General features: G+C 36.6%; 1 protein-coding gene across 1 annotated transcript in view; it reads left to right on the top strand.

Moving 5' to 3' along the window:
- The window catches only part of ABCA12 (ATP binding cassette subfamily A member 12), a 175,683-nt gene that overhangs the window by 121,344 nt on the left and 37,924 nt on the right, over positions 1 to 16,415 (top strand). The window contains exons 24-33 of the mRNA XM_059703068.1: positions 5,091 to 5,420; positions 6,456 to 6,525; positions 6,614 to 6,748; positions 7,772 to 7,927; positions 8,799 to 8,985; positions 11,552 to 11,770; positions 13,022 to 13,218; positions 13,884 to 14,044; positions 15,593 to 15,829; positions 16,161 to 16,311. Of these exons, the coding sequence (XP_059559051.1) occupies positions 5,091 to 5,420; positions 6,456 to 6,525; positions 6,614 to 6,748; positions 7,772 to 7,927; positions 8,799 to 8,985; positions 11,552 to 11,770; positions 13,022 to 13,218; positions 13,884 to 14,044; positions 15,593 to 15,829; positions 16,161 to 16,311 (1,843 nt within the window). The remainder of the gene's footprint in view (positions 1 to 5,090; positions 5,421 to 6,455; positions 6,526 to 6,613; positions 6,749 to 7,771; positions 7,928 to 8,798; positions 8,986 to 11,551; positions 11,771 to 13,021; positions 13,219 to 13,883; positions 14,045 to 15,592; positions 15,830 to 16,160; positions 16,312 to 16,415) is intronic.

Here is a 16,415-nt window from a genome sequence, read left to right as displayed (position 1 = left end):
TTATTGCAAGTCCTGGCTGACAATCTGAGATAATTGAGTAACCTGTTAATCTACTTATACTTTTCAGACTTACTTTGCTAATGCTGCTAGGCAATTGATTACTTCTCCTTATAAGGTACGAAGCACTGCTTCATATTTGTGTTAATTCAGTGTCAGGCTTCTAAGGTTGTCCTATAGCTTGAACCTAAAGTTCTTATCTTTTCTGTTAAATTCTGGTTGATCCTCATAGCTGCATTTTTAGAGTTCAGTTACAAGTTGATAAATGAAGGTCTCATCAACCGGGTTGAGCCCCATTGTATGCAGGATTAAGTACAATGGTTTCTTAATTCCTTGGACAATGATTTTGGTTGCAAGTTCCTACCATATATTTTTCTTTCAGGTTCCTGGTACTCAGAAGTGAATCTTCACAGATTAATGGAAAATTTTGAAGTAGAAAACTGTGATAAAATGAAGTTCTTTTCTATTTCAAAAATAAATATCTACCTTAAAAATATCACTTGTGGTAGAAATACACAGGAAACATGTGTGTTATATACCTACATACATAATATATACATATGAAACACACATTATGTTATTTTATGTTTAAAGATAATAACTTTTAAGCATCTATGTATGTCACCAAAAATATCAAAGCATGATAAAGAGTCCTTTCTCACTCAAAGACATGAAAGACATTTTTAACAATGAACAAGTATCTGTTTGGTAGTTCTGTGTCTTCATTTTTCAGTCATCCACTTACTAAATTTAACCAGCTGAACTTGGGGGTCACTCATATAATTAAAGATCAGTGAACTTGGAATCAGAGGATCAGGCTTTGAATCTTCCAGTTCCTATCCACTTGGGCCTGATCTCTTAAGCTTTATGAAAATTACCAAGACTTCATTCAGCACTGTATTTCCATAATGGAGCTCTCTTACTGCTGGAACATAGGAGGCATTCAATTATCCACATTTTATCACTTCCAGGGTAATGATTTTTTTCTTCACATTTTAAAGCCACTGAAATTGGGATGCATTTGATAGGGTGTCAATTTATTTGGCAGCGATTTTTCTTTCTTCGTTGCATGTAAAATAATGGCACATTTTAAAATCAGTGCTGTCCTGAATTCAAAGGAATATGGTCTATTTGTGAGATGAATGGAAGCAGGTGAGGAATGAGTGGAATATTCCCAGTGCCTCCTGCTCAGCCTCCCGCCATTGCCCATAGTTCTAAACTAACCTTCCTTTTAAAGATAAAAAAGCTGAACCCAGAAAATGAGAGGTGACTTGATGAAAATGGTGGAGCTAGTTAATAGTAGATCTGGCTAGAAGTCAAGTGTCTTGACTTCCAATCAAATCCTTTCTACACCATAGCTACCTTCCCTCTCACAATGTTATTTTAGTAGCATGGACTCTTAAGGACTTTTGAAGATGATGATAATTTCTTAGGTTACGAGAGATTCAGAATTACTTTTTAACGTCATCCTTTGTATATTTAGTTAAATTCTAAAGCTACCCATTCTTTATTTCCTTCTCATTCCAAATAAAATTAAAAAGGTAGCACGCGCGCGCGCACACACACACACACACACACACACACACACACACAATCTTTTTCTTCTGTAATTGTTCTCAAATCTGGGCAAGAAAACCAAGTTAGTTGTTATTTCGATAAAACCATTAATCCTTGACCTCCTTATGGTATGACTCCAGTGAATTCCTTTAACTTGCTAAAGAAATTAACACAAATATTAAAGACAAATAAGTTTATTGAAGAGATTAAGACTGTAGTTTAAAAAATATTTCAAAATGTCTTTCCATTGGGTTTTGTTCTGCATTCCTTGCTTTTAAAAATCAGAATATTAAAGCTATATAAAAGCTGTTTTTATAATACATGGAAGAGTCCTTTTTCACACATTATATATGTATACTAGTATATGTATATATATGTATGTATTATATATTTGTATTATATATATTCTTCATTTATGGGTTAGTTTGATCTATTTTATTTAATAGATCAAATAAGATTATTTAAGATTTTTAGTCCTTTGGTGCTTCACTTTAGACAACCTTTTATGCTTTTTTTGTCATACACTATCCATCCCACGAGGGGAAATTTGGAACATTTCAAGCAATGATCACAACATCCTGTACATCTTACTAAAAAAAGTAATAAAAATATTGCCCTTATCGGTTTGGCTCAGTGGATAGAGCATCGGCCTGCACACTGAAGGGTCCCTGTTTCGATTCTGGCCAAGGGCATGTACCTTGGTTGTAGGCACATCCCCAGTAGGGTGTGTGCAGGAGGCAGCTAATCAATGTTTCTCTCTCATCGATGTTTCTAACTCTCTATCCCTCTCCCTTCCTCTCTGTAAAAAATCAATAGAAATATATTTTAAAAAAATAATAATAATAAAAATAAAATTTAAAAAGGAATAAAAATATCTATTGATATGAGGATTTTTAAAATTGAGTCAGAAAATATTATTCTTTACAAATTAGTGCTTGGCATACTACTGAACTGAATGAGCAACACATTACTGTCAAGTAAAATATATGAATATTTATGATTTCTTTTCCTGATAGCACTAATGCCAATCCCTGTGCATAAGCTTCATTTATGCAAAATCTTACAGAATCTCTTTCTTCTCATTAATTTCTGCCACAAACTGGGGCAGACTTTGGCCACTGTCCAGAGGGTTTCCCTTGAGCAGCAGGTTATCAGGTGTTGATGCATTGCCCTGGCAGGTTGGGAGGCTTGAGACATGTGATGCTTACAAAGTTGGCACCTGACACCTGTCACTTTGAGGAGGAACTAATGACATCCAAGAAAGCATAGCCAACCATTCTCTCTGGGCCATCTTCCATCAGCAAGTTTGGTCTTGTTTATTATAACAAAGTTGGCAGGGAATCTGGATAATTTATGGATGACTTACATGCTCTCATTGCTCTGACTCTTTATGAATAGCAGCTGTTCTCCTCATGGCATAAAATCCTAAAGTTTAACACTGAAATTTCATGCTAGAATGTTAAGTAGTGAGTAATTTTGAAAGCACCTAACTCGATTTGTTTCGATAAAAGGCAATAATGAGTCTCCAACTTTTACCAAATCTTGGGAAAAGGAATCTGATGTTGAGTCCCAAAAATTTCAAAATTACAATGATAAACACCTTTAGTCCTGGTCTCCAGGTTTGCCAAATTATCTTTAACAAGGCTAAGGATGGATAATTTTTTAGATTTATAAATATGTTATACTGCAGCTATCAACTGTCAGGGAAGGAAAATGCATTTATTCTAATGGAGTCAGCTTTATGCCATGTCCTTGATAGTGTCATGGATATTTGATACCCACTTTGTGAAGTATATTGACACTGTCTCCTACTGACACACAATGGGGGGTAAATATATTTTGTAGACCACATAAAGTTTGGTGGTGAATATTAGCTTTGGAGTAGCTACATCAGTTCTATAATGCCTCATTTAATTATATTTAAATAGGCAGACACTCACTAAAACAACAACAACAACAAAAAACACATCTTCCATCTTCAAATTACAAATAGCAGGAAAGGCGAATAAAGAGCTAACACATCATGATCATACTTGAACAGGTGAATATCTCTGAAGTGTAGTCATGAGACATGACACAGTAATTTTCTCAAAGGGGTTGGGGTGCAGAGAAATATTTTTAAAAATAAAATATGTAAGGATTTTTTTCACACCAAAATGTAATTTTGTTTTCAATGATGGGTAAACTTCCACAGTGAAGCTTTGCTCCATGCTGATTTTTTAACTTTGACCCACACTTCCCTTCCTATGGAAACATAGGTTGAGTCTTTACAACCAAGGGTGATAGGGCCTTGGAGGAGAGAGCAGTAGGGAGAAAAGAGTGTGAGGAAAGGGCAAAGTTAAGAGGAAAAGTCAGAGGCTTTTTCTCAGTGGTGATTAGCTTAAGGCCCACAGCTAAACTGTTGGCAGTCAGGTAGCTGTTTCCATGGTAACAACTGGAGCAGGAGAGTTATCAAAATGTGATAAGTTGCAAAGGCAGAAAGTAAAATTCACTCTCTTGTTTGAGCACATTTCCCTCTTTTTTTTCCTAGACAAGTTAAGAAGGTGGGGATTGTAAAATTAGTGGAATATTTCTTTGAGGTTCTTTTTTCTGAAATATCAGATTTAGAAGTTTAATGTTAATTATGAATTATTAAAACTAGAAACCAGAATATCCAGGTTTCTTCAAATACCACATGTCACCAAATTCAAGACAACCAAGGTCCAGGTGAATTTAAGTCCTTCACAATCCTTTTGAGTTAATGCATAGGCGCATCATGTTGATCTGTTTTTCTATGTTGGTGAAATGCCTTGACTTCTATGAGTATCACTGTGTTATTAAAGAATATCATTTGAGAAAGAGATATAGATTCTCTAAGATACCTGAGTTCATTTTGAGTGTGTGAATGTCTTTTTGGAAAACAAAGATGACAAACCTGACCTAGGCTGCCAGTGATTTTAAAGATGGGGAAGGTGTGGCAAAAGACAGAAAGTCTCCCTTCAAAAATTTTCCATAATTTTAAATTCTTAGGAATCAGGTCTGTTTTATTTCTCCCAGGAACATGAATACTGATTGTTTAGTAAAAAATATTTAGTTTTATTATATCAGTCCTAACATTGAATTTTACATAAACTATGGTTTTTCAACAGCTGAAAATACTCATGACACATTTCATTTTCACGTTGTAAAATTCTTCAGGGGATACCATACATTTTGATGGTCTACTCTAAAGTAATTTAATCTGGAGACATCAGTTAGATACCAGTTAAAAAATTGAATTGTAAACACACACACAAATAAAACATTCACCATCCAAATCATTTATTATTTCATTATTTCGGGGCTCTCTGAGGACATACTAAGATGGGCTAGAATACATGGTCATATTACTTTCACAGAACAAGCATGGACACATACTTGACTTATGAAAATCATTAAGATGCCTACCTAGTTCACATATGTGCAGTGCCTCTTGGGCATTTTTGCATGGTATAGAAGAATTGTTGTTTGAGAACTTATCAGCTTCAGCAGCAGCTAACACTTTTTTCTTTTTACAGTACATGAAGATGATGGGTGTGAACTCCTCCAGTCATTTTTTTGCCTGGCTGATCGAGAGTGTTGGGTTTTTGCTGGTTACAATTGCCATCCTCATCTTTATCCTCAAGTTTGGCAATATTCTTCCTAAAACCAATGGGTTCATTCTGTTCCTGTATTTTTCGGACTATAGCTTGTCAGTTATTGCCATGAGCTATCTCATCAGTGTCTTTTTTAACAACACCAACATCGCTGCTCTGATCGGAAGCCTCATATACATCATTGCCTTTTTCCCGTTTATTGTTCTGGTCACAGTTGACGATGAGTTGAGCTATGTAGTGAAAGTATTCATGGTGAGTCAACAGTCACATGGAATGGCCAGTGTATGAGAAAAAGAGATCCTTTTGGGGTTTTGTTTTTAGACTTTCAAACTGAAAATAAAGTCATTTAAATTTAAAAGTTTAGTGATTGCAATATAAGCTTAACTGTCCTGGTAGTGTTTTTCTACATCATTGCATACCCTACAAGCACAAGACTATGAAGAAGAAACACTTCTCCCACAGTTTCTAAAACCATAAATGGATGCTGTTAAGAAATAGTTCCTGAAGACAGTTAAAATGTAATTTGTCAAATTTTAAAGATCATCAAGATTTCTTACTTTAAGGCCTCTATTACTGGAATTATTCTCTCATATGAATGATTTTGATGTTTTCATGACATACAATATAACTTACAGGCATAAAAATAAATGCACTAACAGCATATAATCAATTTTGATTTTTTTTGCTTTTTAACTCAGAAGTACTAGATTAATTTAAGAATTTTAGTGAAAGGATTAAGATTATGACATTTGGAAAGCAGAGGTAAACCTCTTTATTGACTAAGAAGTTTCCATAAAGAAATAGAAAGTGATAAATAACTTTCATTTAACTTTTACTACTTTAGGTTTAAACAAAATTTAAAATTTTAATTTGTTGCAATAATAAGTATTCAATCAATTGATATTTTAGTATATTTTCTCATATCACTTCTATTACCTGAAATCTATTTATGAAGTAAAAACAGCATTTGGCTCCTAATATTTCATTTGACTTTAGTCTTAATATTCCATTACTTTGTACTTCCTTATATTTAAAAATTCTGAGCAACATTTAATAAGTTTAGATCTATATTTTCAATTTCTAACAAGTCTTTTCCAAGTTACAATTTTCTTGATTTTATCTTCTGCTATTCCCTCTTCTCTTCTCTCAGAGTTGTGGCAGGCTTGGTAAGGGACCTCTGTATTTTTAAATACGATTTTAATCTACATATGTCCAAAGTTTTAAGTGCATTAAGATCCCTTTGATGAAATCTGTGAAAACTATCATTGCTGTTTGTTCTCTTCACAGAGCCTTCTGTCGCCAACGGCATTCAGTTATGCAAGTCAATACATTGCACGATATGAGGAGCAGGGCATTGGTAGGCTCAGTTTCTTTAAAAGTGGATTTTATCTTTCACAACTGCAATATGTCTCACCCAAGAATAAATATATGTGTTCACTTTTCAGGTCTTCAGTGGGAAAATATGTACAGTTCCCCTGTTCAGGATGACACCACCTCCTTTGGCTGGCTGTGCTGTCTAATTCTAGCTGACTCTTTCATTTACTTCCTTATTGCTTGGTATGTCAGGAATGTTTTCCCAGGTATGAACATATTCATCAGCTACTACATATTTTCTAGTATTTTATTTACCATGTATAATCTCCAAAAATAAATAGTTAAATTCCAAAATTAACCAGAATTTTTCTAAGATGAGAGAATGTACTCGGGAGTTTCTTCTCTGGTGTTTCTTTATAGGATGGAGTGAATTAAGAAGCATGAAATCCAGTCTTTCCAAATGGGAGCGTAAGGCAAAAGCCAAGTCTCTTAATTCTAAGGAGAATTTACCCAATTCTAATAGAAAATGACTAGTTGGGTTTTTCCCTTCTAGCTTTCAAGTAGTCTTCATTTCTAACTTGCTTAGGAGTTTTTCCATTAAGCCTTGTTTATACTGGTACATTTTTTTGCAAATGAATAAAAGAGTATTATTCTCTTTATATAAAATTTGTATAAAAGGCAAGTATGTAGATAGAAATAAGGTCAGTGGTTACCTGGGACTTGACTGGGAGCAGGGATTATCTGCAAATGGGCATAAGAGACGCTTTTGAAGTTATGGAAATGTTCTAATATGTGAATTGTGGTGATGGTTAAACAACTTTATAAATTTACTAAATGTCTGACTCTACTTATAATGAGTAAATTTTATAATATATAATCATACCCCAATGAAGCTGTTCAAAAAGGAAAGGATAAAAGAAAAGCTATCTTTTCACTTTACTTTAAAAAAATATTTTTATTGATTTCAGACAGGAAGGGAGAGGGAGAGATAGAAACATCAATGATGAGAGGGAATAATTGATCTCTGCCTTTTGCATCCATAGCCCGAGCATGTGCTCCAGTCAGGAATTGAATCGCGATCTCCTGGTTCAGAGGTCGATGCTCATCCACTGAGCTACACAGGCCGGCTACTTAACTTTGAAAACCGAGACCACTCTTTAGTTTTATATAGTATCAAAAAAAAAAACAACTGTATCCTGAACCATCTATAGTAATATGTTGTTTAGCTTCTGATGCTTAATGTTGACAATCAATTAATAGTTATTTTTTCTAATATATTTTTATTACAGGTACATATGGCATGGCAGCCCCGTGGTATTTCCCAATCCTTCCTTCCTATTGGAAGGAGCGATTTGGATGCGCAGAGGTGAAGCATGAGAAAAGCAATGGCCTTATGTTCACTAATATCATGATGCAGAACACCAACCCATCTGCCAGCAAGACAAGTAGGTCAACATTATATATTATTAGAAGAGAAGTGATATAAAACTTACATGACTAGTGATTTCAATTATGCTTTCTTAAATTACACTTTTAATCATGGATGAATATATCCACATATATGTGTTTGGACTCTTATGGAGATTAAATTGTGGCTCCTTAGCTCAGTTGGTTAGCATATGGCACTAATTAGTCCAATATTGCAGATCCCTTTGTGGTCCAGTTAGGCTCACACAGAGAAAAATTTTGTTCCTTGGCCAGAGTCTGCACCCCTCACTCCAGCCATCTGTCACTACTCACAAGGAGTAACCGAGTAACAGGTATGGATAGTTTAGCACAACCCATTGCCAACACTGGACAAACAGAATAAAACTCCTGTCTTCCTGACATTGGATGAGTAGTGCCATTTTTCTAAAGTAAGGATGACCCGTATAAGTGATCCTTTTGTGATGCTTGAAAGAGATGCGAAGAGTAGTTAATGAACTGGTTTCTGTAAACCACAGATCTGAGCTAACGAGATAGCCTTGTCACTGTAAAATCACAGCTTGTAGACATTTATTTAATAAGTTTGGTATCATATATCCAAACAAACCTTTGACTTGTTTTTTTCAATATTTGAAAATAAGGCAGAATTCAGCATAATGACGCTGTTTTGTGGGACTGCGTTTTCTGACAGAGAAGGGCCATATAAACCTTAGAGAATGTGGTCCCACACTCTTACTCATTCTTTAACCAAGAGATGAGTCTAAGCACTATAACAGATCATTTGTTTCCAGAATTATTTTTTATGTAGAGGGTTATAATTTAATTAAGAAAAGTCTAATGTGTGGTTTCTTTCTTGGCGAGCTTACAACACTTCTCTTGATTTCTCTCTAGGTCCTGAATACATGTTTCCTTCCAACATTGAGCCTGAACCTAAAGATCTCACAGTTGGAGTTGCCCTGCATGGAGTCACAAAGACCTATGGCTCGAAAATTGCTGTTGATAACCTCAATCTGAACTTTTATGAAGGGCACATCACTTCATTGCTAGGACCCAATGGAGCAGGGAAAACTACTACCATGTAGGTTACTCTTTAACACTTATTGTCACAGGAGCGTGTTATTTAATATTTTCTTACCTCTTTCATAAAATGTAAAGCCATTATAGCTCCCAGACGGATTAAGATGGCTCAACCTGTATACTGAAGGATGGAGTGTAAATCAGAGATCTTAAAATGTGAGCGCAAAGGGCAGGTCAGGCCCACCAGGCAGGTTTGTTTGTTCCACCTAGTGTTGGCCCATCCAGAACTTCTTAAAATTTTTAATTCAGTGCCAATATTTAAAAATAGGGGAGTGTTCTAATAAAAAACAAACAAAAAAACACACACAAATATTCTTGGCATCTCTTAGATAAAAGGAAGTTTTGGCAACATTGAATCCACAGTCTTGGGTCAGCACATTTGTTTGGGTTTATTAGAGACTTTTTTTCTCTTTTTTAAAATATATTTTTATTAATTTTAGAGAGGAAGGGAGATGAGAGAGAGATAGAAACATCAATGATTTAGCCCACAACCCAGGCATGTGCCATGGTCAGGAATCAAACTGTGATCTCCTGGTTCATAGGTCAGTGCTCAACCACTGAGCCATGCCGGCCAGGCTAGTGACTTTTCTCTTAAAGGGGGCATCTGCTTTCTGGTTTATCTCTGGTCCCCATCAACCCATACTATGTCATGTGCCCAGCCTGTTTCACTTATTTGCATTTCTCTCCTGGCTCACATATAAGCTTGAGTTTACATGCTCTGGTATAAACACACTCAGCCCCAGCTGTTCCTTCACAGGGAGGCCTCACCTTGCTTCATAAACAAAAGAATCACCAGCTCTCAGATAAAGATTTAAAAAAGACAGAAGTGGTACAGGAGCTGTTCTTTCTCACTCTTCACTTAACTAGCACTTTCCTGTGTCTGAGTGGAGAAGAGAATCGAATGTTTTGAAAGTGACACTGTTTTGACTGTTGTTTTGTTTTGTTTGCTATTCACCTCCCATGCTCCATATTGCTCAGCCGGGCATCAGCTCCAAGATGCTGTGGGCGCTTGAGCCCTTATTTGAGAAAAAGTGTCAGTGCCTGGATATCCTATTTAGTATCACCACGAGTAAATTCAGTGACTGCCAAAGCATATTCAAATTAATTTATTGTGTAAATAAAAGGGGACGAAGGAAGGTCATGAAACGAGTGAACATGCAGCCATGTTACATGACCTGTTTAAATTCAGAGTTGCCTTTCTCATGTGAATAGAATGCATAAAAGGCAAGATTTCTAACAGGCAACAGAAGCCAATGCAAAAAGGAGATAGAGAGGCTTTTGAAGCGGTTGTCATTTTAACCAAGAAAGTTACCATCTTACTCTTCTGAATATGAAGTTTTAATATAAAGAATGAAATATGTTATATGTGTGTTTTTATCTTTATTGTTAAAAGTATTGCCCCCTTGTATATGTCCCCTTGTTCCACCCATTGACCCCACCCCAGGCCTTCACCACCCTATTGTCTGTGTCCATGAGTTATGCATATATGAATACAAGTTCTGTGGTTGATCTCTTTCCACTCACTCCCCTCCCTGCCTTCCTTCTGAGGGTCGACAGTCTATCCCATGCTTCTATGTCTCTGTGTTTTAATGTTTTGATGGGAAGGGTTGCTTATTGTATTGATCCCCTATGTAATCCACATTAGTCACTGAAGTTCTTAGCATTAGTTAGGTACTGACACAGAGTGGTGAGAAAACAGATCCTTTCCCTAACCTCATGGAGCTTACATTTTAGTGAAGGAAATAATTATTAAATAATTTCCCAACTCACTCACCATCTAAAAGATGACAAGAAATGATCTAGGTGAGAATATTCTGGTCACAGAGTGGAGAAAGGGACTGGAGATGGCCAGAGAACATGCAAGGAGTGGAGTTAGTAGCCTACAGCAGCAGTAGGCAAGTGGTGATGGGGGCTTGCACTGTGGTGGTGGCTGGAAAACTGGAAAGATGGTGGTGGAGTTATGAGACTAAGATAGGAGAAGGATGCCAAAACAACTGGGTCTGAGGCTTGTGCAGCCACGGTATGCATGCATTGTATGGTGAAGGGGGTAATATCACTGAGGGTATGCATTTGAGTTCAAAGATTGTAAGTCCAGGTTTAAGCAAGTTGAATTAGAGGACCCTGGAAGATATCTCCTGTTGGATTTATAAAGCAAGCCTGAAACTGAGTGATGAGATCTGGGCTAGAGATCTAAATTTGAGACTAATAGCCTATAGCTACTATCTGATGCCAAGGATGTACACAAGTTTGCTGAAGGAGAGAGGGGACTGCAATTAAAAAGCCCAACAATTTCTGTCGTTATTACCACCACCACCCCACCATTTTCATCGTCATCATTATGTAGTATTTATGTAACACTCTTAATTATTAAAAGCTTAAAAGTAATTTTTATTGTTTTATTCCCATTTAACACCATTTTCTTTCATAGTTTGACCTTATCTAAGGAGATAGACTATTAACTTTTTTTTTTTTTTTTTTTTTTTTTGCTAACAACTGAGATGTATTTGTGTCTAAAATCTAGCTTCAATGCTTGGCTTACACCTGCTTTATCATTTCTTTATTTCCAGCTCCATGTTGACTGGGCTGTTTGGGACCTCAGCAGGTACCATCTTTGTTGACGGGAAAGATATCAAAAAGGACCTGCACAACGTGCGGAAGAGCATGGGCGTCTGCATGCAGCATGACGTCCTGTTCAGTTACCTCACCACCAAGGAGCACCTCCTCTTGTATGGCTCCATCAAAGTTCCCCACTGGACCAAAAAGCAGCTGCACGAGGAAGTGAAAAGGTCAGTGACGGCAGGAATGAGAATGTGTGTGGGTAACTCTTCTCCAAGAGAAGCCAAGCTGTGGTGATAATACCAATAGGGAACATTTCCTCGCAAACCAGTTGAGTTTTAGGTTTGTTTGTGTTTTATTTTGTTTTTACTCCTCTGGTATCAAGTACATTTAATGCCATATACAAGTATTGTTTAAATGTCTTCAACTCGGGCTCCCATATTGCCCCAAATCCTCTGTTTCTAATCTCCGTGACTACTATGCTGATCCAAGCCTCCTAACTCGACCCTCAGATTTTACCCTCCATTATACAGTCGATTCTTCAAAGAGCAGCCTGGTGACCTTTGTAAACTACAGGTCAGAGCATGCCATCCCTAAGGCCCTACTTGACCTGTTTCCAGTCTCACTTCTGATTCATTTTTTTCATTCTCCCAACATTTACTCTGCTCTTGGCATGCTAGCCCAGTTGCACACTTGCTGTTCCCTCTACTTAAAGCAACTTTTCCAAAACATCTATTTGACTTGCTCCTCCACTCTCCTGATCATTGGAAAAATGTCACCTTCTGAAGAGACTTCCATATATAATGTAAGTGCCTAAAACATCATGCCCTGGGCACTATTATCTCGTTACATTCATTCATTCATTCATTCATTCATTCATCCATTTATTATTTATTTAAAATAGATTTTTATTGATTTCAGAAAGGAAGGAAGAGAGAGAAAAAAATAGAAACATCAATGATGAGAGAGAATCATTGATTGGCTGCCTCCTGCACACCCCCTACTGTGACTTCCTGGTTCATAGATCAATGCTCATCCACTGAACCACACCAGTGAGGCTACATTTTATTGCCTTTATCACCACCTAGAATATTGCATACTTACTTGGAAACATGTTTATCATGAGACACACAGAAATAATATCTTTATGAGTAGGAACATTATCTGCTTACTGCTTTTCCACTTGTACCTAAAACACAGTCTGGCACCAAAAAGTAAAACTCTATAAATATTTGTCAAATGAATGAATAAAATAATGAACCACATATTCCTTTGTGTTGTTTCCTGAGCATTAATTTTATACCTTCAACTAGATGATAAATAATAGAAAATTATGTCATGAATTTTCAATAGTTTATTGCACCTTGCTGAGCATATAATTGTTGTTTAGTGAATATTTATCATTTAGGGTACTTATTAAATTTTTGCAATATTCTAATGCTCTAGCTGTCAAAAGTAACCACCATGTTTTCTTTTTGAAGGACTTTAAAAGATACTGGACTGTATAGTCATCGTCATAAGAGAGTTGGAACATTGTCAGGAGGCATGAAGAGGAAGTTATCCATATCCATAGCTCTCATTGGTGGATCAAGGGTGGTCATTTTGGATGAACCGTCCACTGGAGTTGACCCATGTTCTCGCCGAAGTATATGGGATGTCATATCCAAGAACAAAACTGGTATGAGTACCTTCTTATAACTTCTCCACCCAACAGTCATAGGTTTGCTCTCTGGGATACACACAAACAAACTGAAGCCTTTTTCTGTTTATAATAATCCTCACTAAAAATCCCACACGCGCTCTTCCTTTTCCCAAGTCTTCTCTTTTCCCAGCTAAATTTCTGGGACAGTGAGTTAATATTAATGTAGTGCCCACTGTGAGTTAAGCACTTAGCTGGCCTTTTTGAGAGCATAGAAATCCAATAGAAGTTCCAAATTCTGCCTAGAGGAGCTTAGAATCTAATTAGAGAGACCAAACATACACAAATGAAGATAAACTGAAAACAGACTAAATAAGTGCTAACAGGATGTGAAGCAAAGAGCAATCAGAGTGGAGAGGATTAATCAGAGAGGAATATTCAAAAAGTCTTTAAAATGACTGCTTCATAATGATGAAAGGAAGGGGGAGAAGGGAGGGTGGGAAAGGGAGAGAGACCCCTAAATACTTAGGAATACTCCTTCTGAATTTCTCTTTATTTCTTTTGGAAGCTCCTTCTGTTAGTTTTCCTGTTAGCTCATAAAATGTGAGTCTTTCCATAAATCACAGGATGGACCAGTGCTAACTCTATATATCTTAGAACTGTATTTTCATTTTTCATCCTTGGTTCTCCTCTGTGTTTTCAAGCCAGAACAATCATCCTGTCAACACACCACTTGGATGAGGCCGAAGTGCTGAGCGACCGCATTGCCTTCCTGGAGATGGGGGGGCTCCGCTGCTGCGGGTCACCGTTCTACCTCAAGGAGGCGTTTGGGGATGGGTACCACCTCACGCTCACCAAGAAAAAGGTCTGTGGGAGCGAAAATGCACCTTATTATGGGGTCATGAGCGAATTTTGTATGAAACGGGCAGAATCTCTCCAACTTTATTCCTTGCTAAAATTCACTATTCATAGGTTAGATTCATGTTTTTCAAACTTGAGGAAGCATCAGGACACCTGGAGGTCTTGGTGAACCCAGACTTCTAGCCCCACCCCAGGAGTTTCCGATTCCATAGGTCTGGGATAAGGCTCCAGATTTACTACATTTCTTACTGGGCCCTGGATGATGCTGATGCTACTTGTCTGGGATCACAGTGGGAACCGCTGTGCTAGGTAAAGAAAGACTTATTTCCTCAGGTTACTGATGAAGGATCAGCCTTTCATTTTCCCCAGCGCTTCATCCTGTAAGGCTAACAGGTAGATTTTTCTACTCTATCCAAAACAAATTATTATATTTGTTAGTACAGTTTTAGTAACATTATTATATTTAAAATCTTTTTTCTTGAAATATTAATATTTATTGCATGTAGCATTACTATATTTAAAATCATTTTTCTTGAAATATGAATGTGTATTTCATGTAAATCGCTAATTATTTTGTATCTACAATCTGGTAATAGATTTATTTTTTATAATATAAAAAACAAAAATTTTTAAAAAAGCAAATTAAGAGAATATGGCATCATATATTTAATTTCTGGTCAGTACTCCTCAAGTGGCAATGTGGAGGCCAACTCAGGCAGACAATTGGTGCTTTTCTTGTACATCTTTGAAAACCAAAAATGCTAAGGATCCCTGTACTGCCTAAAATAGCATATGATTTATCAAATTGTGCAAGATGTATATGATGTCAGTCAGGTTTTGACCATTGTCATTTATTTATCTAATTATCTTGATGTGACTTTCATAATATAAAAAGTAGTTTACTGTTATATTCATTAATGCATTCAAATTTTTTTGTATTGTGTGTGTTATGTCTTATTATGTGCTCTGGACACTGTTCTCGGCATTGAGGATCTTGTAGATTAAAATCGCTGCCCTCATGGAGTTTATATTCTAATGGATTGTGGGGAATTTAGATGATACAATTAATAAATATATTATTTAATTTATTAGCAGGTGATAAATACTATGGGTAGAAATAAAGCAGAGAAGGGAACAAGGAATGCTTGAATGATGCCATTTTAAGTAGAGTAGTAAGAGAAGGAGTCTCTGAGAAGGTGACATTTGAGCCAAGAATTGGAGCTGGGGAGAGAATGAGCCATGTCACACAGTCTGGGGGCAAAGAAGCAATTGTAAAGGCTCTGAGGAAGGGCTGCACCTGAGCCTGAAGAACTATCACACAGAAGAGAGACTGTGGTTTCAAGTGATGCAGAGGATGGAGAAGAGGTTGGAGAAGAGACAGGGTGAGGTGGGAGAATGGAGCCAGAATAGTTATTTGCATGCAATTATAGGGACCCCTAGTGGGACAGGGACCCCTAGGGGTGGACAAAAAGAATGCACCACCCTCTGATTAGGGCCCTTGGACACTACATGTAAAGACAAGGGAGTATTTAACTGCTGTTTTTATCTCTAGAGTCCAAATCTAAATGCAAGTGCAATATGTGACACGATGGCTGTGACAGCAATGATCCGGTCACACCTCCCTGAAGCCTACTTGAAGGAGGACATCGGGGGAGAGCTTGTTTATGTCCTTCCTCCATTTAGCACCAAAGTCTCAGGGGCCTACCTATCACTCCTAAGAGCGCTGGACAACGGCATGGGTGACCTCAACATCGGGTGCTATGGCATTTCAGATACCACCGTGGAGGAGGTACATCCGGACATTTCTTAAAGCTGATATAACTTGCTGTATTCTTAAAATAATATGTTTTTTTTAAAAAAAAAAGAAAAATTTTTAAAATTAACATGTCATAAAATCTTAAAATTATCTCAATATAATTCTTTTGTAAGACTGACTTCTAAAAAAATACACATGTTGCTCCAATTAGAGAATACCTATCTTTTACATACAAATATGTTCAATTAAAGTCACACTTATTTGTCTCAATTAACATGATAAAGATTCAAAATCAAAATTGAGCCTAGAAACTAGAAAAGATGCATATTTTATGTTAACAAAGTGTTCTGTCTTTTCTTTCCAGGTCTTTCTGAACTTGACTAAAGAGTCGCACAAACCCAGTAATATGAGTCTTGAGCACTTAACACAAAAGAAGATTGGAAATTCCAGTACCAATGGCATCTCAACTCCTGATGATTTATCTGTGAGCAGCAGCAACTTCACAGACAGAGATGGTATAAATCTAATCACATATTTTGCTTAATGTCAGTAGATGACACAAATGAGAAAATCACATGACAGATTTTAAATTTTAAAAACTCAACTTTAAATTTTTTTT

This window comes from Myotis daubentonii, chromosome 7 (assembly GCF_963259705.1).
Source record: "Myotis daubentonii chromosome 7, mMyoDau2.1, whole genome shotgun sequence".
NCBI classification, from domain to species: domain Eukaryota; kingdom Metazoa; phylum Chordata; class Mammalia; order Chiroptera; family Vespertilionidae; genus Myotis; species Myotis daubentonii.
Note: the sequence above shows the minus strand (reverse complement) of the source record. Positions and strands in the feature narration are given on the sequence as shown.